This window comes from Myotis myotis, unplaced genomic scaffold (genome assembly GCF_014108235.1).
Source record: "Myotis myotis isolate mMyoMyo1 unplaced genomic scaffold, mMyoMyo1.p scaffold_m19_p_1, whole genome shotgun sequence".
Lineage (NCBI taxonomy): Eukaryota > Metazoa > Chordata > Mammalia > Chiroptera > Vespertilionidae > Myotis > Myotis myotis.
Genome location: NW_023416313.1, coordinates 1,350,950 through 1,368,922, shown reverse-complemented (window position 1 = coordinate 1,368,922; position 17,973 = coordinate 1,350,950). Strand labels below are relative to the sequence as shown.

Genomic DNA, 17,973 nt, shown 5'->3' with positions numbered 1-17,973 from the left:
CTGGGAGTTGTAGTCGCTCCGCCTACTGGAGAGTAGGCTGAGCCTGGTGTGTCTCTCAGTCCCCGGCTCAGTTATCGCGACACCGAGGCGGGGACGGCTCCCTGATCCCGGCACGTGTCTGCGCAGGGACCCGCTCTCCGCCGGCTGTGCCGGGCCGTGGGCTCACCTCCTCCGGGTCGGCCAGGCCGTGCGGAGTCGAGCCGCTGCCTTGGGGTGCGGCGAGAGTTGGCCATGGGGAAGGCCAGGGCGACCGGGGCGCGCCCCAAGACCCCGGGAGCCCCGGCGGGAGCGCGGGGCGTCCGGGCCAGGCCCAACCCCAACCCGTTCGAAGTAAAAGTCAACAGGCAGAAGTTCCAGGTTCTGGGCAGGAAGACGCGCCACGACGTGGGGCTGCCCGGGGTGTCGCGCGCGCGGGCCATCCAGAAGGTAAGGGCGGTGGCCCTGGGGTGCAGGCAGGGATGGCGCCTGGCCCTGCGGGTTCACTCGGGAGCGCGGCGCGCCTGCCGGGGACCCCCAACCCCGCCGGGGCCCCCGGGATTTCCCACCCTCTCCCCGGAGCAGCACCGATCGGAGCCGGCCTGCGGTGCTGGAGCCACACGCTGGCTGGCCTGCTGCGGCCTTGGGCACGCTGGCTCTTCTCTGTGCCTCAGTTTCCCCGTCTGTAAGCACCCTGGGCAGCTGGGAGGATCGAATGTGTACATTGACCGTCCTTGGGACGGCGCCGGGCGCAGCTGGACGTGTCCAGTGCCCTTGTCCTCTACGTTAGACCGCGTTTCTCTTCGTGCCTCTGCGTGTGCTGGGCCGGCTGATCTCCCCCTGGACACTGCCCCTCCTTCAGACCCAGCACCTGCGCGACCCCTTTTCCAGCTCCCTCTGTGCTGGCCTCTCCCCGTTCAGACTGCGCTCTGTGTTTAGGGCCCAGGGACCCTTTCTTTCACAGGATAGGGGGCCACACAGGGTGCTCAGTAGGGTCCGGTGAGCGAATGCGGCCTCTGGGGCAAGTGCCCGGCTCTCAGGCCTGGCCCCATCTGCCCCGCCTGGCAGTGCCCCCGGCGCTCTGTGGTTCTGGGACCCTGGGGCCGATCACTGACCTGTTGAACACTATCCTTGTTCGGCTGAGGAAGACACGTGAGTAGGCTGGTGGGAAAGGCCCAGGGGACAGTGAGTTTCCTCGCACCTACGATTGCGATTGCGAGGGGCTGGGGCTTGCACTCAGCTCCAGTGTCTGCAGCCTTAGCGCCACCAGCACTTACATTTACGTTCTGTTCTGGCTGCTGGGGAGATAAAGATGCATGAAGACTCAGCCTCTGCCTTGGAGGGCACATGGTCTGTGTTCTGTCACACAGCGCGATCCAGTGTCTTCTGTTTGAACGCGATGTCACCCCACTGAAGGGGCTGGCAGTGGGAACAGTAGGCTAGACTCCCACGGAGTCACGGTCCCCGGGCAGGCGTGGGGGACGAGCGTGTGGGCTCCGACAGACACGTTCGTGTTCACCTGCGCCTCAGTTTCCTTACTTCGGAAGCGGGGCGCTGACAGCCTCGTGGTGGCTGTGAGGACGGAGTGGACTGCGCGCTCACACCTCTCAGCTCCTCACTCCCAGGCGCCTTCACAATCTGGACCCGACCTATTGTCCTTGTTTTGCCTTTTGCAACTCAATTTGTCCAAAAAGGCCTGTTTTATCCCCCAAATCTCCCAAAGGTCAGCCCAAGCCACCACTCTGATCCTTTCCCAGGCCCCCTGAGCCAGACAGGAGGGGTGCTCACGCCTCTAGCCCCTGGCAGGCTCTTCACCCTCCTCTGCCGGGGGCAGGTGGCCTGGAGGGGCACTCCTGCTTCCTCCAAATCCCCCAGGGCTTGGCCCACAAGACAAACTCAAGTACTAGAAGGAACCAGGACTTAGTGCTTCGGGGCCCACAGTGGCCGCCCGTAGAGTGGAGTGCCCCGAAGCGTGAGGTCCAGGGCTCAGAGCTGTCTGGCGGGATGCCGGCCGTCCAGTTGAGTTAGGTCACGATTTGTGCGGGGTCAGTGGCCGGTGAGGGAGGCTGGAGTGTGTGATGGTCCCTGGGAAGTGAAGGGCTGTCCGGACAAGGAGGCCTGTAGCTGGGACCCAACCCAGACTCAGTGCTTAACACTACACAGCATTAGCTGACAGCCTGAGTCAGGACCACCCTTCTCCCGGCCACAGCCGGGGCCCGGGCGGAGCGCTTGGCTGCCTGCGCCCAGCTGGGCGTGGAGCTGATGGGATTTGGTGTCCACGCTCTTGGCTGCACGTCCTCGGCCGCGCACACGTGTCAGTGAGTGGCCACAGAGGTGCTGCCCGTATTGGCTTGAGGTTACAAATGAACTCTAGCAAGAAGGCAGGCTTGCAAAATACGGGCACGCGAATAACAGGATTGACTGACATACAAATAAACGTGTGTCTGTAACAAGCGAGGAGGGAAGATGCTGCCACAGTCTGTGCCGTCACTGGTCATGCGTCAGACTTGACCCATGGCTTCCTGTCAGCTCCTTGTTGCGAATTTCCCTTCCTCTCAGCTGGGGACTCCGCTCCTCCAGCTTCTGAGCCTGACGGTGACCTCTGAGTGCTCGGCTCTGCCTTCTCCCTAAGCCTCAGTATCGGGCGCGTCCTGCAGGGCCCCCTGGGGTCCGAGCAGGCCTGCGGCCTCCCTTGAGGAGCAACAGCCCCCGATTGGCCCTGTCATTGGGCTGTTGGTGTCAGTGGCCTCGAGGACACAGAATGGCCAGTGGCAGTGTCACCTTCCGATGCACGAGAGCCGCCGTGGGGTCCCCTGGGGAGCATCTCCCCTTTGGGGTCCGAGCTCGCCAAGCGTGATGGATGCTCCGTTTCCAGCGCACGCAGACGTTGCTGAAGGAGTACAAGGAGCGGGACAAGTCCAATGTGTTCCTAGACAAGCGCTTCGGGGAGCACAACAGCCGCATCAGCGCGGAGGAGAAGATGATGCGAAGGTTCGCTCTGGAGCAGCAGGTATGGAGACAGCGGGGGCCCCCTGTACGTTCATTTGTGCTCCTGCGGGCACTTGCCTGCGGGTGCCGAGGGTGGGTCTTGAGTCCTGGGCCCAGGCTGGCGAGGCCGGAGGGGAAGGGCCGGCTGCAGACACGCTGGTGGATCCATCCGGCAGCCAGAGGGCTCGGCAGGGCTGTGTCCTCGAGTTTTCACTAAAGCACTGGCTCCAGCTCGGGTGGGTGGACAGCGAGTGGCCGGGGGGCAAGGCTGCGGACATGCCTGACCCGCTGACTGCTTGAATCTGAACCGCTGCTCAGATGGCGCAGAATAACCCTAAAGCTGCTGAGGCGCCACTGACACGCTGCACAAGTAGCAGAAAAATAACGGGTTTTGCTGTTAAATGGATGTGGGCATTTTAGGAAACTGACTCTCTTCCTCTTCTGTCAGCGACAACATGAAAAAAGAAACATCTACAACCTCAACGAAGATGAAGAGTTAACTCACTACGGCCAGTCCTTGGCCGACATCGAAAAGCTGAACGACATTGTCGACAGTGACAGCGACACTGAGGAGCGAGGAACGCTGTCCGGTAAGGGCAGGAGCAGGGACAGCCGCCTGCTCACCACTAGCCTGGCCTCCTGGGCGCCTTGGAAAGGGTTGGGTAGAAGTGTCGCTGACCATAAAGCTCCCGAGAAATTCTACACAAAACAGCTTTCTCATGCTTTCCTCCAGAGCCACAGAAGGTGGGCGGCAGGGGCAGGTGGCGGGAGGTAAGGCGGGCAGAGCTCCTGGGGGCTGAGGAAGACACCGTACCCTGTCTTTTTGTTGTTAATTCTTCCCCGAGGAGTTTTTTTCTTGATTTTTATTTTTTTATTATTTTTTTAATATGTTTTATTGATTTTTTTACGGAGAGGAAGGGAGAGGGACAGAGAGTTAGAAACATTGATGAGAGAGAAACGTCGATCAGCTGCCTCCTGCACACCCCCTACTGGGGATGCGCCTGCAACCAAGGTACATGCCCTTGACTGGAATCGAACCCAGGACCCTTCAGTCCCAGGGCTGACACTCTGTCCACTGAGCCAAACGGGCCAGGGCGCCCCAAGGATATTTTTCCATTGATTTTCAGAGAGAGTGGAAGGGAGGGGGAGAGACAGAGAGAGAAACATCGATGTGAGAGAAACACCGATTGGTTGCCTCCCACACTTGCCCCAACCGGAGTCAGGGATCCAGCCTGCAACCCAGGAATCGAACCCAGGACCCTTCTGTCCCAGGGCTGACGCTCTGTCCACTGAGCCAAACGGGCCAGGGCAGTGCCCTGCCTTATGTGGACGTCACCCTAGTTCACTGTAGCCGAGCGCTTAGAGCAACCAGTGCCTCGTCCAGCGTGAGCGCCAGGTGTGAGCGCTCTGGGGAGACGGGGGCTTCACAGCTCTGCTTCTGCTCTGCAGCCGAGCTGACGGCGGCCCATTTCGGAGGCGGAGCGCTCCCTCGTGAGAAGCCCTCCCAGCAGCCAGGCCCGGAGGCGAGGCCCAGGTCCCACAAAGAGCTCATCGAGGAGCTCATCGCCAAGTCCAAGCAAGAGAAGGTGCGCCGCTCAGTCGGGGAGGCGCTCCTCCCGCGCTGGGGTTCTGGGCTCCTCTGCGGGCGCTGTGCCGGCTGCTTTCTGAGAACGGGCCCTGTTCCTGTCCGGCTCCCGAGCACCGACTGCAGGGGGCTGGCTGTGATGGGTGTTTGGTTGCGGGTTGGCTTCAGCATTTGGACCTGTAGCAGGGTTTGCAGAACATCACTGGCGTTTCCCAACAGCGAGCAGCTCATGGCAGGAAACCAGTGCTGATCGCCCGCGGCCCCCTCCTGCTGACACGTGGGTGTGGGGGGACGGGGGGCACCCGCAGTGATGCCCCTGCTCTTCCTCCCAGCGGGAGAGGCAGGCCCAGCGTGAAGATGCCCTGGAGCTCACAGAGAAGCTGGACCGCGACTGGAGGGAGATCCAGAGCCTCCTGGCCCGCAGGACGCCCCAGGCCCAGAGCAGTCGCCAGGAGAAACCCCAGGTGGGCGCGGGGCGAGCAGAAGAGGTGGCGCAGGTCCTGGTCTCCTTGCTGGTGAAGGTTGTCAGGTTACCTGATACCTGACGTCAGGGAGAGCAGGCCACGGCCGCGCCCGTGGTGGCATCAGCCTCGGTGGTGCAGGGAGCGGCCCGGCAGCTCTTTGCTCCTGAAAGGGAGACCAGCGGTGAACCCTTCTCTCTGCCAGCCTGACGCCTACGACCGGGCGGTGCGGGAGCTGGGCTTCGAGATGAAGGCGCAGCCCTCGGACCGGATGAAGACGGAGGAGGAGCTGGCCAGGGAGGAGCAGGAGCGGCTCCGGCGCCTGGAGGTGCGGGGACGCTGGGGGCGGGGCTGTGGCCCTCCTGTCAGGCCTCCCGCCTCGTTCTGGGAGGGGGACGAGCTGCTCCTGGAATCCGTGGGACCTTTTTAGTCTCTTTAAAGTTTGTGTATTTTACTATAAGTGCCTTTTTAAAGATCTTTTCCTAATTATGAAAGTAAAAAGTTCAGATGACACCCTGCTGCCCTCCCTGTGGGCCCCACACGTGACCTCTCCCGCGCAGGCAGAGAGGGTGCGGAGGATGCTGGGGACGAGCGAGGACCAGGACAGCAAGGGGCCTGCACACGTGTCTGCAGATGACTTAAACGACGGATTCGTGCTGGACAAGGATGACCGGCGTCTGCTCTCCTACAAAGTAAGGCGCCAGCCTTCCCTTTCTCCTTTAGCGGAAGAGGGCACACTGGGTTTCTCACTTCCTTGGTTTATCTCGGGTGGAAACTGTAAATCTCCCCACACCTCCCTGCAGCTCTGTGCTTGCGTGTTCACGGTGTCCAGGCACCGAGACTGGGCAGATGGTCGCGTGGCGCTGCCCTCTCTCGGATCTCCTTTTGCTTTCCCTCGGTTGCTAACAAGTACTCCGACCACGGTCCCCGGGTCATCACACCTGTGGGTTCCGTATCCTTTTCCCAGGACGGAAAGATGAACGTCCAGGAAGCACAAAGCGGGGAAGCCAGTAACGGTGGGGACGAGGAGGAGGAGGAGGAGGAGGAGGAGGAGGAAGAGGAGGACGAGGAGGATGCAGAGGACAGCGGCGGCTCCGACAGCCACTCAGACCTGGAATGCAGTGTGGAGAGCGAGGAGGAGAGCGAGCAGCCAGAGCAGAAGCCGCGGCCACCGCCTGGGGGGAGGTCAACAGGCCGTGGTCAGGAAGCTCGGGACGCCGCCAGGACTGAGCTGCCCTACACATTTGCAGGTAGCAAACTGTCATGGTCCCTGGGTCTCGGGGCCAAGTCCAACCTGGCGGTCAGTCTGCCTCGCTGAGGCTGCGTGGGGGGGTGGGGCGAGCATGCTCTCTGGACGCGTGGAGACCTGGATTCATCCGGCGAGCGGGCATGATCCTCCTGTCTGTCCAGTGTTGCCTGGGGCCTGACCCGGGCCCTGGCGCCGTGGGGGCCTTTGTTACATGGCCACACACAGGATGCGCAGACACACCTTTCTGGAGAAGTGTCTTCGTGCTGTTGTTAAGTGTCAGCCTTCGGTGGGCAGGCCTGGGGGACCAGGGGGTCACCAGGGAGGGGCCGCTGAGCTGCATCAGACAGGCCAGTGTCCCTCCAGGACACAGAAGAGTCGTCCACTCTGGTCAGCAGTCCCACCTTGTCCTGTGGCTGTAGGTCATTTCCAGGGACGGTGGGCTCGCCGTGAGGCCAGCTCCGTGGCAGTGGCTCCGACAGGTGCGAGCCACGGCTACGCTCATGTGGCTCCTCCCGCCCTCTGTGGGCTTGGCTCACGGCGCACGGGGATGGAGGCGATTCCTCGCGGAGCAGACGCACAGGCCGCTTCCTCGCGGTGCCTGTTCTCAGGTGGTGGCTCCCCACGAGCCCGGACACACGGGGGCTTGTGATGTGACCACACGCAGCGAAGGGCATGCTCCTATAGAGAAGTCACGCTGTCTCTCGCGGCCGCGCGGGGAGCAGTGCCGCTTACGCTGAGTTCGGGTTTTGCGTCTGTCCCCGAGACGAGAGCTGGTCTGAGCAGTGAGTGCGCGTGTGCTCGGCAGCTCCTGAGTCCTCTGAGGACCTCAAGTCTTTGCTGGCGGGAAAGCCCGTGGAGGAGCAGCTGCTGGTGGTGGAGCGGATCCAGAAGTGCCACCACCCCAGTCTCGCCGTGGGGAACAAGGCGAAGTTAGAGGTGCGTGAAGACGGGGTCAGCGGTCAGTGCCGGGAGCGTCGGCCGTCCCCGAGCTGCGGCGATCAGGGCCCTGTGGTTGCTGGCGAGGTGAGGGCCGGGGCAGGAGCCCTGGGCAGGCCTGGAGGAGGCCCCCGCCGGGGCCCTCATGTCACCCAAGAGTTGGCCTCCTGTGGCCATCGAGCAGCCTGGCCAGCCCCTCAGGGAAGTTGGTGACACGCCCCCTCCCTCTGAGACGGTGCGGGGTGCCTGCTGCCACGCTGAGCCCCCCCACCACCACCACCAGCCAGAGGGGGCGGTGCGTGTCTGCCCAGGTCCGTTCCGGGTCAGCACTGAGCTGCTCCCCTCCGTGTCCCCCAGAAACTGTTCGGCTTCCTTCTGGAATATGTGGGCGAACTGGCTACAGAGGACCCACCAGACCTCAGAGTGATTGACAAGTTGGTTGTGTGAGTAGAAATGGCGGCGGGGCGCTGAGCTGAACAACTTTAGAGCCGTAAGAATACGTGACTGGGTGTGAAGGTCAACCTAGTTGGTAAATGGGACTCACGTGCAGCCACAACACAGCGCCTGTGACAGGCCACCTGCTGCTCCTGCCCCAGAGCTGGGCGTGTCCTCAGTTCAGAGCGACAGACATGGGTCTGTTCATGGTATCGATGGCTGACTCGCTTTCGTTCTCCAGCGACCCATCATGCTCTGCTTGGGCGGCTGAGGTGTTTGGAGCACGTGGTGCTGGGCAGGCTCCTGTGACCTGCAGTGGCTGGGGCAGGCCTGGGGTCTTCCACATGGGAGGTTAGTGAGAGCGGGGCCTAGTGGCCTCTGCCATTTCAGACGTGAGGTGAGGAGTCGCGAGTTTGTGGGGAAGCACGTAGCCGGTCAGCCGGGTGGGCGCATAGAACGTGCTCCCCTCTGGCAAACAGCATAGGTCAGAGGGGCTCTTATAGAGCCAAGCACAGGGGCAGCCAGGCGGCCGTCGGAGGGGGCGGGTCACCGGGGCTCTGGGTCCAGCCTCAGTCCGCAGTGACGCACAGGCGAGGTCCCGGGGTGGAGGGTGCCTTCCCGGCTGGAGCCCAGCACGGACCTGTGTTTCTGATGAACAGGCAGCTGTACAACCTCTGCCAGATGTTTCCTGAATCTGCGAGCAAGTCCATGAGGTTTGTGCTCCGAGACGCCATGCACGAGATGGAAGGGACGATCGAGGCCAAGGGCCGGGCTGCATTCCCGGGGCTGGACATGGTAAGTGGGGCGCGGGCTCCCTGGGCTCAGCGGCCGTCCACCCTCCGGGTGACCTGGGGGATAGCTGTCCGTTAGCGGTGGAGTGAGATTGCGTGTGAACGGGGCATGTTTAGTCTTCACGGCAGAGGTTTTAAGGCCAATGGGAGGAGCGATTTCCAGGGAGACCCAAGCCGAGGGCCGCTCAGCTCCGTCTCCGCGCCCACTAGGAGACAGTCAGCTGAGGGCGGTTGTGTCAATGGTAGTGAGTCTCAGTCCGTCATTCCATTTTCTGGACTTCGTGTTGAAAGGAATGAACAGTGATCAGCAGAAACTTAAAATACAAGACTTGTGATTATCCGTGGCTTTAAAAGGCTCCCCAAATAGCGTCTGAGCCGGTGTCCACGGCATTGCTGGCGACTTCGGTTCTGTGAGCCTCCGCCCAGCTACCTTTCCCCACGTCCGCCCGGGGGACCTAGAGCACTGGCCAGGGAGGCCCCGTCTGCCTCCTCGGAGCCTCTTTCTACCCAGGAGTATTGTGGGGGGCCAGTAGCAAGGCCTGGGCAGGTGCCTGGTCTTCAACCCAGTCCCTTTGTCGGAGCTGCGGGCCTGGCCTCCTCGTCTGTGAGGGGGTGAGGGGCACAGCTGCCTTTGGGTGCGTCGTGGCGGGGGAGCCTGTGGGCTGTGCCTGACCCGTGGTCCCCAAAAGTCACCGCTTGTCATCACCTAAGACAAAACAGATGCATCTTGGGAGCATGCAGGAGGCAGCTTCCTGTCGAGATGGTACAGGCTCCCCACCTCCCAGGACACGGCGGGCCGGGCAGTGCCCCTTCCAGCCCCACTGGCGCCATGCTGCACGCCCGCCTCCGCCTGCTCGGCAAGGTTCCAGTCTCCTTGCACCTGCGTTAGTCATTAGCGCCTGATGCGAAGGGAGACCTGGGAGCTTCCCAGAAATACTGCCTTTAGCGATGGGCTGTGGTCAGAGCCATTTGTCCTGAGACGAGCAGGTGGGGGTGGGAACTCAGCTGGGGACGGCGAGAGCCCGGGAGAGCGTTGGAGAACAGCCTCCCGCTCCCTCGCCCGGCAGCCCTCGGCCTCCTGGGCTGTGCGTGGCCTCGTGGGCTTGTTCTGCCCCGTGTGCTGTGAGGTGGTCGCAGGAAGAATGGGCGGGGCCGCTTCCCCTGAGCGGAGGCCTAGAGGCCGCGGGTGCACCGTCGGCTGTGACCTCTGCCCAGCGTGGGCCTGATGCCCCAGGCCGGCCGGTTCGGGGCCGGGCAGCCTCATCCTGCGCCCCCACCAGCCACCACGTTCCAGAAAGCCCAGCGGTGGGGGTGGGGGGGCGGCGGCGGGTGACAGCTGCTGTGGGGGCCCTGCCCTGGCCACGAGCCCGCAGCCCAGCGGGACCCTTGGGGCATCGCTGCTCTGACCAGGTTCAAAGCTGTTTTGCTCCTGCCCCTGTACAGGCAGGACTTCAAACGGCGTCTCCCGCTCTATAATCTTGGTGGTTCCACTTTCTTCCCAGCTCATTTACTTGAAAATTGCTGGGATGCTGTTCCCAACCTCTGACCTCTGGCACCCCGTGGTGACGCCCGCGCTGGTGTGCCTGAGCCAGCTGCTTACCAAGGTACGTCCTTCCGCCAAAGCCGATGGCTGAGGGGGTCAAGGACACAGACACTCAGGGTCGGGTGGGAGCTGAGGTCAGACACAGCCCCTCCCCGAGCACCAGCTCCAGCCCCAGATGTGGAGGCGACGGAGGGTGTGAGCCCAGAAAACCCCCTTCCCGTGGAGGAAGCATCACGTCTGATGGGGGTCCCGTGCCCTGGGCACTCAGGCGGGCCCCGCATTTTCGGGTCGGGCCTGGGCTGGGCACTCAGGCGGGCCCCGCATTTCCGGGTCGGGCCTGGGCTGGGCACTCACGCGGCCCCCGCACACTGGGATGGGCAGAGCTCCGCTGAGGCTCTGCCCGGCCCCGGGAGGAGTGGGGGCTCCCGCTCACCTGGGGAGCAGGTGGTCAGGATCCGGACCGTGTCCTGACCAGTCACTGGTTCTGTCCCTCTGCCAGTGCCCCGTGCTGTCCCTCCCGGACGTGGTGAAGGGCCTGTTCGTGTGCTGCGTGTTCCTGGACTACGTGTCCCTGTCACAGAGGTTCATACCTGAGCTGGTCAACTTCCTCCTGGGCATCCTGTACATTGCAACCCCCAACCGGCCAGGCCCAGGTGAGCCGCCACGGCTGTGGCCGCGGTTGTGCTGGGGCTTTGAAAGCGCTGAAAGGAAGCCATGCTCATTGTAGCAAATGTAGGGTATGGAAGAGGGGGCGGGAGACAGACATCGCAAGTCCTCCCGCCCAGAGTAGCGCCTGTTCCGGGTGTGGGCGTGGAAGAAATCGGGGCGCTCTCTCCCCGCGGTGGCCAGAAGCCACACGTGGCGGGTCTGACAGACGTGCCCTAAGTCAGGCTCACCCAGGCAGCCGTGACTCAGCCAGAAATAGTCTCAGCTTTACGTTGATGTGTTGAAATATTTCCCTATTTGGGGCTAAGTAAAGCACACAACGAAGTTTTTTTTTTTTTAAATATATTTTATTGATTTTTTACAGAGAGGAAGGGAGAGGGATAGAGAGTTAGAAACATCGATGAGAGAGAAACATCGACCAGCTGCCTCCTGCACACCCCCCATTGGGGATGCGCCCGAAACCAAGGTACATGCCCTTGACCGGAATGGAACCTGGGACCCTTCAGTCCGCAGGCCGACGCTCTATCCACTGAGCCAAACCGGTCAGGGTTTTTATCTTACTTTTTTACGTGGCAACAAGCACGTGCTGGCGCGCTCACGGGCTCCGCTGCAGGTCCGCTGGGCAGCACGTCCGCGGGGTTCCGTCTCCCAGACGCGGGGCGTGGGGGCGGGAGGTTTCTGACGAGGAAGCGCCCCGTTGGTCCTGCTCTGTGCTCAGCTCCACTCCCTCCCGGGCTTGTGCATCGCCGCTTCCCTCCTGCCGGGAGCCCGGCGGCCGGCCCCTCTCTCGGTCCTATCAGAGCTCAGTGCCCACTGTCCTCTCGCTCTCCCTCCTGACCTCACAGTGACGGCCCTGGGTCCTGCCCGTGGCTGCTCCCTGGCTGTCCCGCCGCCACGCTGCGTGCTCCCGTGGGCCGGCAGGCAGGGCGCGGGACACACTCACGCCCCAGGAATCTGTCAGGCAGCGACTGCAGTCAGGGTGCATGTAGGGTGCGCTGGCACCGGCCAGGCAGCGGGGTGCCTGCTGTGGCCCCTCGCCCCTCTCCGTGTACCCGCCACCCCCGCTTTGCCGGGCCCCCCTGCAGGCTACTCCCTCTGCCGCGATGCTCTTCTGGGTGATGACGGGTGAGCCCTGCACACCACAGGGTCCTCCCCAGCCTGCGCCTGTGGGACAGCCTCTGACCTGGTGGACTCTGCAGCCCCCACCCAGCCCTCCGACAGACCGCTCGTCCTCCTCGGCTTTGTCACCCGTCTCTCACGCTCAGCCAGTTCATTCGTCTTCGGGGTGTTCTTTACGGCCTGCCTCCCGCCAAGGCCGTCCCCCGACCCGCTGTACAGCCCGTGCGTTTGTGAAGAGTGAGCCTGATACTCAGAGGCGCTCTGTCCCGTCCCCTTGGAATCCAGGTTTCGCTCTGGTGCACCCTTTCCGACCTCTGGGGAGGAACTCGGAGCTGCTCGTGGTGTCTGACGAGGGGGACGCGGCCACGTGGCAAAGGAGAAGCCTGTCCCTCCACTGGGCAGGCGCACGGCACGCCCAGACCGAGACGGAGGCCAACCACACCAGGTACGTGCGGCCTCAGTGCCACCCAGGTCCCGGGCCTCAAGCGGGCCCGCGTCATCTCTGCAGGTGACAGGATCTTATGTGTGGAAAGCTATCAGCTCTAATAACTGAATTTAACAAAGTGCAAAAATCAGTGGCATTTTTGTCCTAACAATCACCTGTGTGAAAGGAAATTGCCAACAGTTCCCCGTACAGTAGCATCAGGAAGAAGAAAATACTCTGTTTTATTTAACCTTTAGAGCAGCGGTTCTCAACCTCCCTAATGCCGCGGCCCTTTAATACAGTTCCTCATGCTGTGGTGGCCCCCAGTCATAAAATTATTTTCGTTGCTACTTCATAACTGTAATGTTGCTACTGTTATGAATCATCATGTAAATATCTGATATGCAGGATGTATTTTCATTGTTACAAACTGAACATAATTAAAGCATAGTGATTAATCACAAAAACAATATGTAATTATATGTGTATTTTCTAATGGTCTTAGGTGACCCCTGTGAAAGGGTCGTTCGACCCCCAAAGGGGTCGCGGCCCACAGGTTGAGAACCGCTGCTCTAGAGGAACCTGCATGTTGGCGCAGTGGCCGCGCAGCCTGCGTTCCCAGCAGCAGTGCACGAGGACCCAGGTCCACTAGGGCCTGGCCGGCGCTGGCCTTGTTGCTGTTTGAGTAGCCGCTGCTGCCATCCTAACCGGTGGGAGGCGGTGCCTCGCGTGGCTTGGTTTGCGTTTCCCTGGTGGTGAGTGAGGCTGCGCGCCCTTCTCACGCCTGTTGGCCACCTGTATGTCCTCTTTAGAAAAATGTCTGTTCAAGTCCTGATGGCACTATTTCCATGAAAAAAACCTTCCCACAGCATTATTTTCCGAATATATCTGCTTGACCTTGTAAACAGTAATTCAAACCCTAAACCAGGGCCCGCGCCTGGTGGCCACGGCATTCCCCCGGCATGGCTGCTCCTAACCTCGTTGGCTGCGGCCCTGCTGGGTGTTTAGAGTTGAGTGTTGGCTTGAAGTCTTGCCCCAACCATTGCCTGTCGCCCTGAAGTTGGCTGTCGCCCCGCAGGCTGTCCTGCCTGGCCGTGTGTCTGGCTCTGGTGAAGCGCTGTGTGCTCCTGTACGGCGCGCTGCCCGCCTTCCACGACATCACGCGGCCCCTCAGAGCCCTCCTGGCGCAGCACCTGGCCGGCAGCAGCCACCCCCACGAGCTGCAGGTGAGGCTCCCCCATGAGGGCGCGGCCCAGCTCAGCCCGTCCTGTGACTGGGGCAGGTTAGCGGGCACTTTGGTCCTTGGCTGCACCCCTAGAAGTCAAGGGCACTGTGTTTGCAAATGAGAAACTTGAATGAGAAGCTGTCAGTGCTGAGAAACTCCGAGAAAAGTTTGACCAAACAGAGCGGCTGGTTTTAAGCTGCTGCACGGAGGCTGACCTGGGGTTTAAGCTGAGAACGGTCGCCGGGGTCCAGCCCCAGCAGGTCCAGGGGTCCCCAAAGGTGTGGACGGAGTCGGCGAAGAAGGAATGACACGGAGACAGCATTCAGTTGATCAGCAGCCTAGCCAGGATCTCTAGCCAGGATCTCCAGCCAAGTTCCGGTCTGGATCTCCAGCGAAGGTCTGGTTCGGATCTCCAGCCAGGTTCTGTGTCCATGTTCTCTTGCTAGGTTCTCCAGCCAGGTTCTCCAGGTTCTCCAGCCAGGTTCTGTAGCCAAGTTCCCTCGCTAGGTTCTCCAGCCAGGTTCTGTCCAGGTTCTCCAGCCAGGTTCAGTTACCAGGTTCTAGTCAGGTTCTCTTGCCAATTTCTGTAGTCAGGTTCAGTCCAGGATCTTTTGCCATGTTCTCTCGCTAGGTTCTGTCTCTAGGTTCTGAGGCCAGTTTCTGTCCAGGAACTTTTGCCATGTTCTCCAGCGAAGTTCTTCTGTCTCTAGAGAACGTTCTGTGTAGGTTCTGTGCCTAGGTTCTGTCTCTCAGTTCTGTGTTCTAAGTTCTGAGACTTGCTGTCTTGTTACAACTGTATTTATACCAGTTGATTCAATCCTATCAATCTCTATTACAAAGGTTAGGGCTTTTCTTATCTCCATTCCAGGGAGTAAAGATTATGTAGCTTAAGCATGATTGTTCGTAGTTAAAGTGATTAATTACCCGCCTGGCACTTAGTTAAGAGGTTTTATTCCCTCCCTAACTTCAGGGGAAAATCCCTACCTGGGGAAACAACCTTTCTCAGAGACCTTGGTTAAAACGCATAGTGCCAAGAAGGTGAGCAAACATATTAAGAACAGTATGCCATATATGCCAGGTCCCTTGAAACAGCAAGCATGGACCGGCTCCCGGCAAACGGTCATGTCAGGTCCCCTTCTGCCTGCCCACTGCCCACCGGGGCTTGGCACCCATCCCTCCCGGACCACACACTCTGGCCTCCTCACTCATGGCCACCCCCACACATGCTGTCATATCTCTGCCCTCAGGAAGTGACCTGAGAGGACATCCTGTCACCCTGCGGGAGGCAGATGCAGTGGCCCATCCCTTAGTTGAAGCGCACCCTGGCTCTGCCCTGCGGATTCGGGCTGGCCAGGGGGCCAGGGGGCAGGGGGGACCTGTGGGCTCGGGGGCACTGCACGTCGTACCTTGCACGTGGTCCCCACGGAGCCGGGGCATTTGGCCCTCAGAGGCGAACCTCCAGGCGGGCAGGGGTGGCTGTGCCTGCAGTGCAGGAAGCCTGAGTTTGGGGACACACCTGTGCGTGGGGAAGAGGAATAAACGCACATCAGCAGGCTGGCTTCTGGAAGCGCAGGCTGTAGGTTCTTCTGTTGGAATGAAAGTGACGTCGGATCACAAAGACTGGGTCCTGCTCGGTGCCTGCCGTGGCGCGGCGCTGCCAGGGAAAGAATAACCCGTCCTGGGCTCGGGGCTGGCAGCACAGGCTGCCTTCCTCCTAAGTGCCTGCCATGCCTGTCGGACGCCCTGCACTCGGTCTTCAGGTCTGCAGCCCCGCCCCCCACCAGCAAGGTGATGCTTCCATCAGGGCTCCCACCTGCCAAGGGCCATCTGGCCATCATTCCCGGGCCACACAACAATTTCAGCTTAAAACCAGCCGCTCTGTTTGGTCAAACGTTTCATTAATTCTCCCCGAATGCCTTGGCAGGGCCAGACCAGGTCATTTCTCGTATGATCCGCGGGCCGGACGTTCCCCACCCCTTTACTTAGCAGATGAGGGAAGGCCTGGGGGAGGGAGGAGGTCCCTCCCTGCCGCCTCTGAGGCCGCAGAGCCTCCTGGAGGAGCTGGAGAGGCCGCCGCGGCCATCACAGCGCGGTTCCTGTGCAGGAGCTGTGTCGGAGCGCGCTGGCCGATATGGAGGCCCAGGAGAGGCGCTACCAGCCCCTGGTCTGCGAGAGGAGCAAGCCTGTACCCCTGAAGCTGTTCACCCCCCGGCTAGTCAAAGTGTGAGTGCAGCTGCCTCCGCAGGGCCTTCCATGGAGGGCCCGGGTCAGGGTGTGGGTAGGGGCACCCCAGCCCCCAAGGGGCCAGGGTGGGGTGTGGGCCCAACTCGCTGCCTCTGCTCTTAGGCTGGAGTTTGGAAGGAAGCAGGGCAGCACCAAGGAGGAGCAGGAGCGGAAGAGGCTAATCCACAAGCACAGGCGGGAGTTCAAGGGTGCGGTGCGGGAGATCCGCAAGGACAACCAGTTCCTGGCCCGGATGCAGCTCTCGGAGATCATGGAACGGTGAGGCCGCTGCTGCGGGCGCTGGGAGCCTGCGGGCTGTGTCCCCTGCTCGCCCGGTGCACATACGTCCTCCAAAAACTAATCCCAAACTGGGCTTTTTCTCCTTAGGGATGCGGAAAGGAAGCGCAAAGTGAAGCAGCTTTTCAACAGCCTCGCTGAGCAGGAGGGTGAATGGAAGGCTCTGAAGAGGAAAAAGTTCAAAAAATAAACGGTTTTTATCTTGGCAGAGACACACTGATGTCTTTCCTGGACTTCAGCTCCCGTTTCAGCGTCTCCTGAACGCGCTGTGGACCTGGGGCAGCGCTCCCTGCGAGCACGTGCTGATGAACGAACTAGTTGGTCCGTCCAGTTCAGACGAACTGTCAGTCACGGTCTGGGACTGAAGGGATCTGGCCGGTCATTTTTGCCTTTGTGTTAGAGTGCAGTGTTATTTCACATTACAAGTTATATTTTCAATTATAAAGTAAACAAGTTTGCAAACAGTTTAGAGATCGGAGGAAAAAGTCACCCTCAACCCCAGCACCACGACGGGCAGTCCCTCACTCAGTCTGCCTGGCGCTCTCCAGGGCCGTCTCGGTTCTGGGCGCTGAGCCGCTGGGACGTCTGCACTGAGCTGGGAGGCTGAAGACATGGAGTTTGTGGTTAAGGTCACAAACTTGTAAGTTAAACAGCAAAGAGCAGCCCTCCCGTCCCCTGCACTAACCAGGAGCGTCTCAGGAATGCAGCACGCTGTGCTGTTGGCTGGCCCCACGGGCTGTGGCTGGGGAGCAGAGCACAGGCCCAGACGAGGGCTGTTCTTAGCCTTCTGATAGGAACACTGTAGCCCCAGCCCCCCGCCCTCTGACATGTGTGTGGAGGCAGGTGACCCGTCTCAGGTATGAAGGTCAGAGGCTACAAAAGGGGGAGCATGGCTCAGTGGGGAGATATCAGCCAAAGGTACCTAAGGGGTGACATCGAGTCTTTGGGGAAAGAGCTAATGGGTTTTCATTTGTTGCAGGTGGAACAGCTGTGTATTGGGCATAAGTGTAACTGCTATTTTCGTGATTTGGGTGTCCTATATAATAAAAGGCTAATAGGCCAATCGCCCAACCTGTGGCTATGTCACGTACTGACCATGAGGGCAGAGCGCTCCCACAGGGGGGCATTGCTCAGTGCCGGGGTCCAGCCCCAGCGGTCCAGGGGCTCCCAGAGGTGTGGACGAGTCGTCGCAGCATGATTTACACGGAGACAGCGTTCAGGTGATCAGCATAGCTCTCTTTAGTCTCCGTGGATCTGCCTGTGCCTGGCTGAGGCTACAGAGATCCAGAGGCAAGCTGAGCCTTTATTTTATAGTCAGAGGTAAACAAGGTGGTGGTCGCCATAGTTACAGTGTTCTTGTGAGGTTCACTTGTTTTGGCAGCACTTGCTGCACCTCCCTCAGCCCATTAACTTCCCAGATAAGATCTAGGGAGCAACCTAAGGTCCAGCCTAATTATGCTAAGTCGCTAAGAGGACTCTGCCCTCTAAGCTGGGACTTGTGACTTTGCCAACAGGTCAGTCAGAGGCTTAACCCTATAGCCGTGCCCCCCAGCTCAGCCAGAAGCCAGGCTCATGGCCCGGGGCGGGCGGGGCGAAGGATACCGACTGCCCTCAGGCAGACATCCCCGGGCTCCCGGACTTGGAGAGGGCTCCCCGGTGAGGGAGTCGCCCCCCAAGTGCACGCATCGTTCAGTACACGGGGGTGTGGCGGATGGCATGTGGGGCGGCATCACCTGTCAGCTGGGGAGGAAGACTTCAGGGCCTAGAATCCCCGCCCACGGGTTTACAGCGCGGGTCGGCCACGCGCGGGCGTGGCTGGGTGAGATGAAGGGCAGCGGCCGGCGACGTGCCAGGCGCCCGCGTCCACAGCGGCTCCAGCTACCCGGCCAGAGGCGCCCGTCAGGGCCCCCGCGCCCCGACCCCGCCGTCTGTCCGCACGTCCCTTTCCTCCTCACCGGCCGGCGCTGAGGCTTCCCGCTCCGCGCCCGGTGCAGGAGGAACCGTCCCGCCGAGAGCCAGGCGGCCACACCCACGGGCCGCGCACACGCGCCGCGC

The 17,973-nt window shown here is 61.0% G+C and overlaps 1 protein-coding gene across 2 annotated transcripts; it reads left to right on the top strand.

The window, feature by feature from the left end:
• The first annotated feature begins 69 nt into the window (after positions 1-69).
• On the top strand, positions 70-16,989 carry NOP14 (NOP14 nucleolar protein). Of its 2 annotated transcripts, XM_036327062.1 has the most exons (18): positions 73-426; positions 2,852-2,986; positions 3,413-3,554; positions 4,414-4,550; positions 4,882-5,013; positions 5,216-5,338; positions 5,571-5,702; positions 5,978-6,260; positions 7,065-7,195; positions 7,553-7,638; positions 8,290-8,425; positions 9,924-10,025; positions 10,464-10,617; positions 12,035-12,194; positions 13,252-13,399; positions 15,503-15,621; positions 15,745-15,900; positions 16,009-16,989. In XM_036327062.1, exons 1-18 carry the CDS (start codon positions 232-234, stop codon positions 16,106-16,108), a joined length of 2,571 nt encoding a protein of 856 aa, XP_036182955.1. In that variant the 5' UTR covers positions 73-231; the 3' UTR covers positions 16,109-16,989. The 2 variants fall into 2 exon arrangements, with proteins under 2 accessions (XP_036182958.1, XP_036182955.1); XM_036327065.1 differs by lacking the exons at positions 12,035-12,194; positions 13,252-13,399; positions 15,503-15,621; positions 15,745-15,900; positions 16,009-16,989 and adding an exon at positions 11,776-12,028 and having other exon boundaries at positions 70-426.
• The last annotated feature ends 984 nt before the right edge of the window (positions 16,990-17,973 follow it).

Bases quoted from the DNA above. Each gene is read 5' to 3' on its own strand.
- NOP14 (XM_036327062.1), top strand. From the start codon at position 232: ATGGGGAAGGCCAGGGCGACCGGGGCGCGCCCCAAGACCCCGGGAGCC. The intron at 2,987-3,412 runs GTATGGAGACAG...CTCTTCTGTCAG, and splicing joins GGTTCGCTCTGGAGCAGCAG to CGACAACATGAAAAAAGAAA. The intron at 5,014-5,215 runs GTGGGCGCGGGG...TCTCTCTGCCAG, and splicing joins GTCGCCAGGAGAAACCCCAG to CCTGACGCCTACGACCGGGC.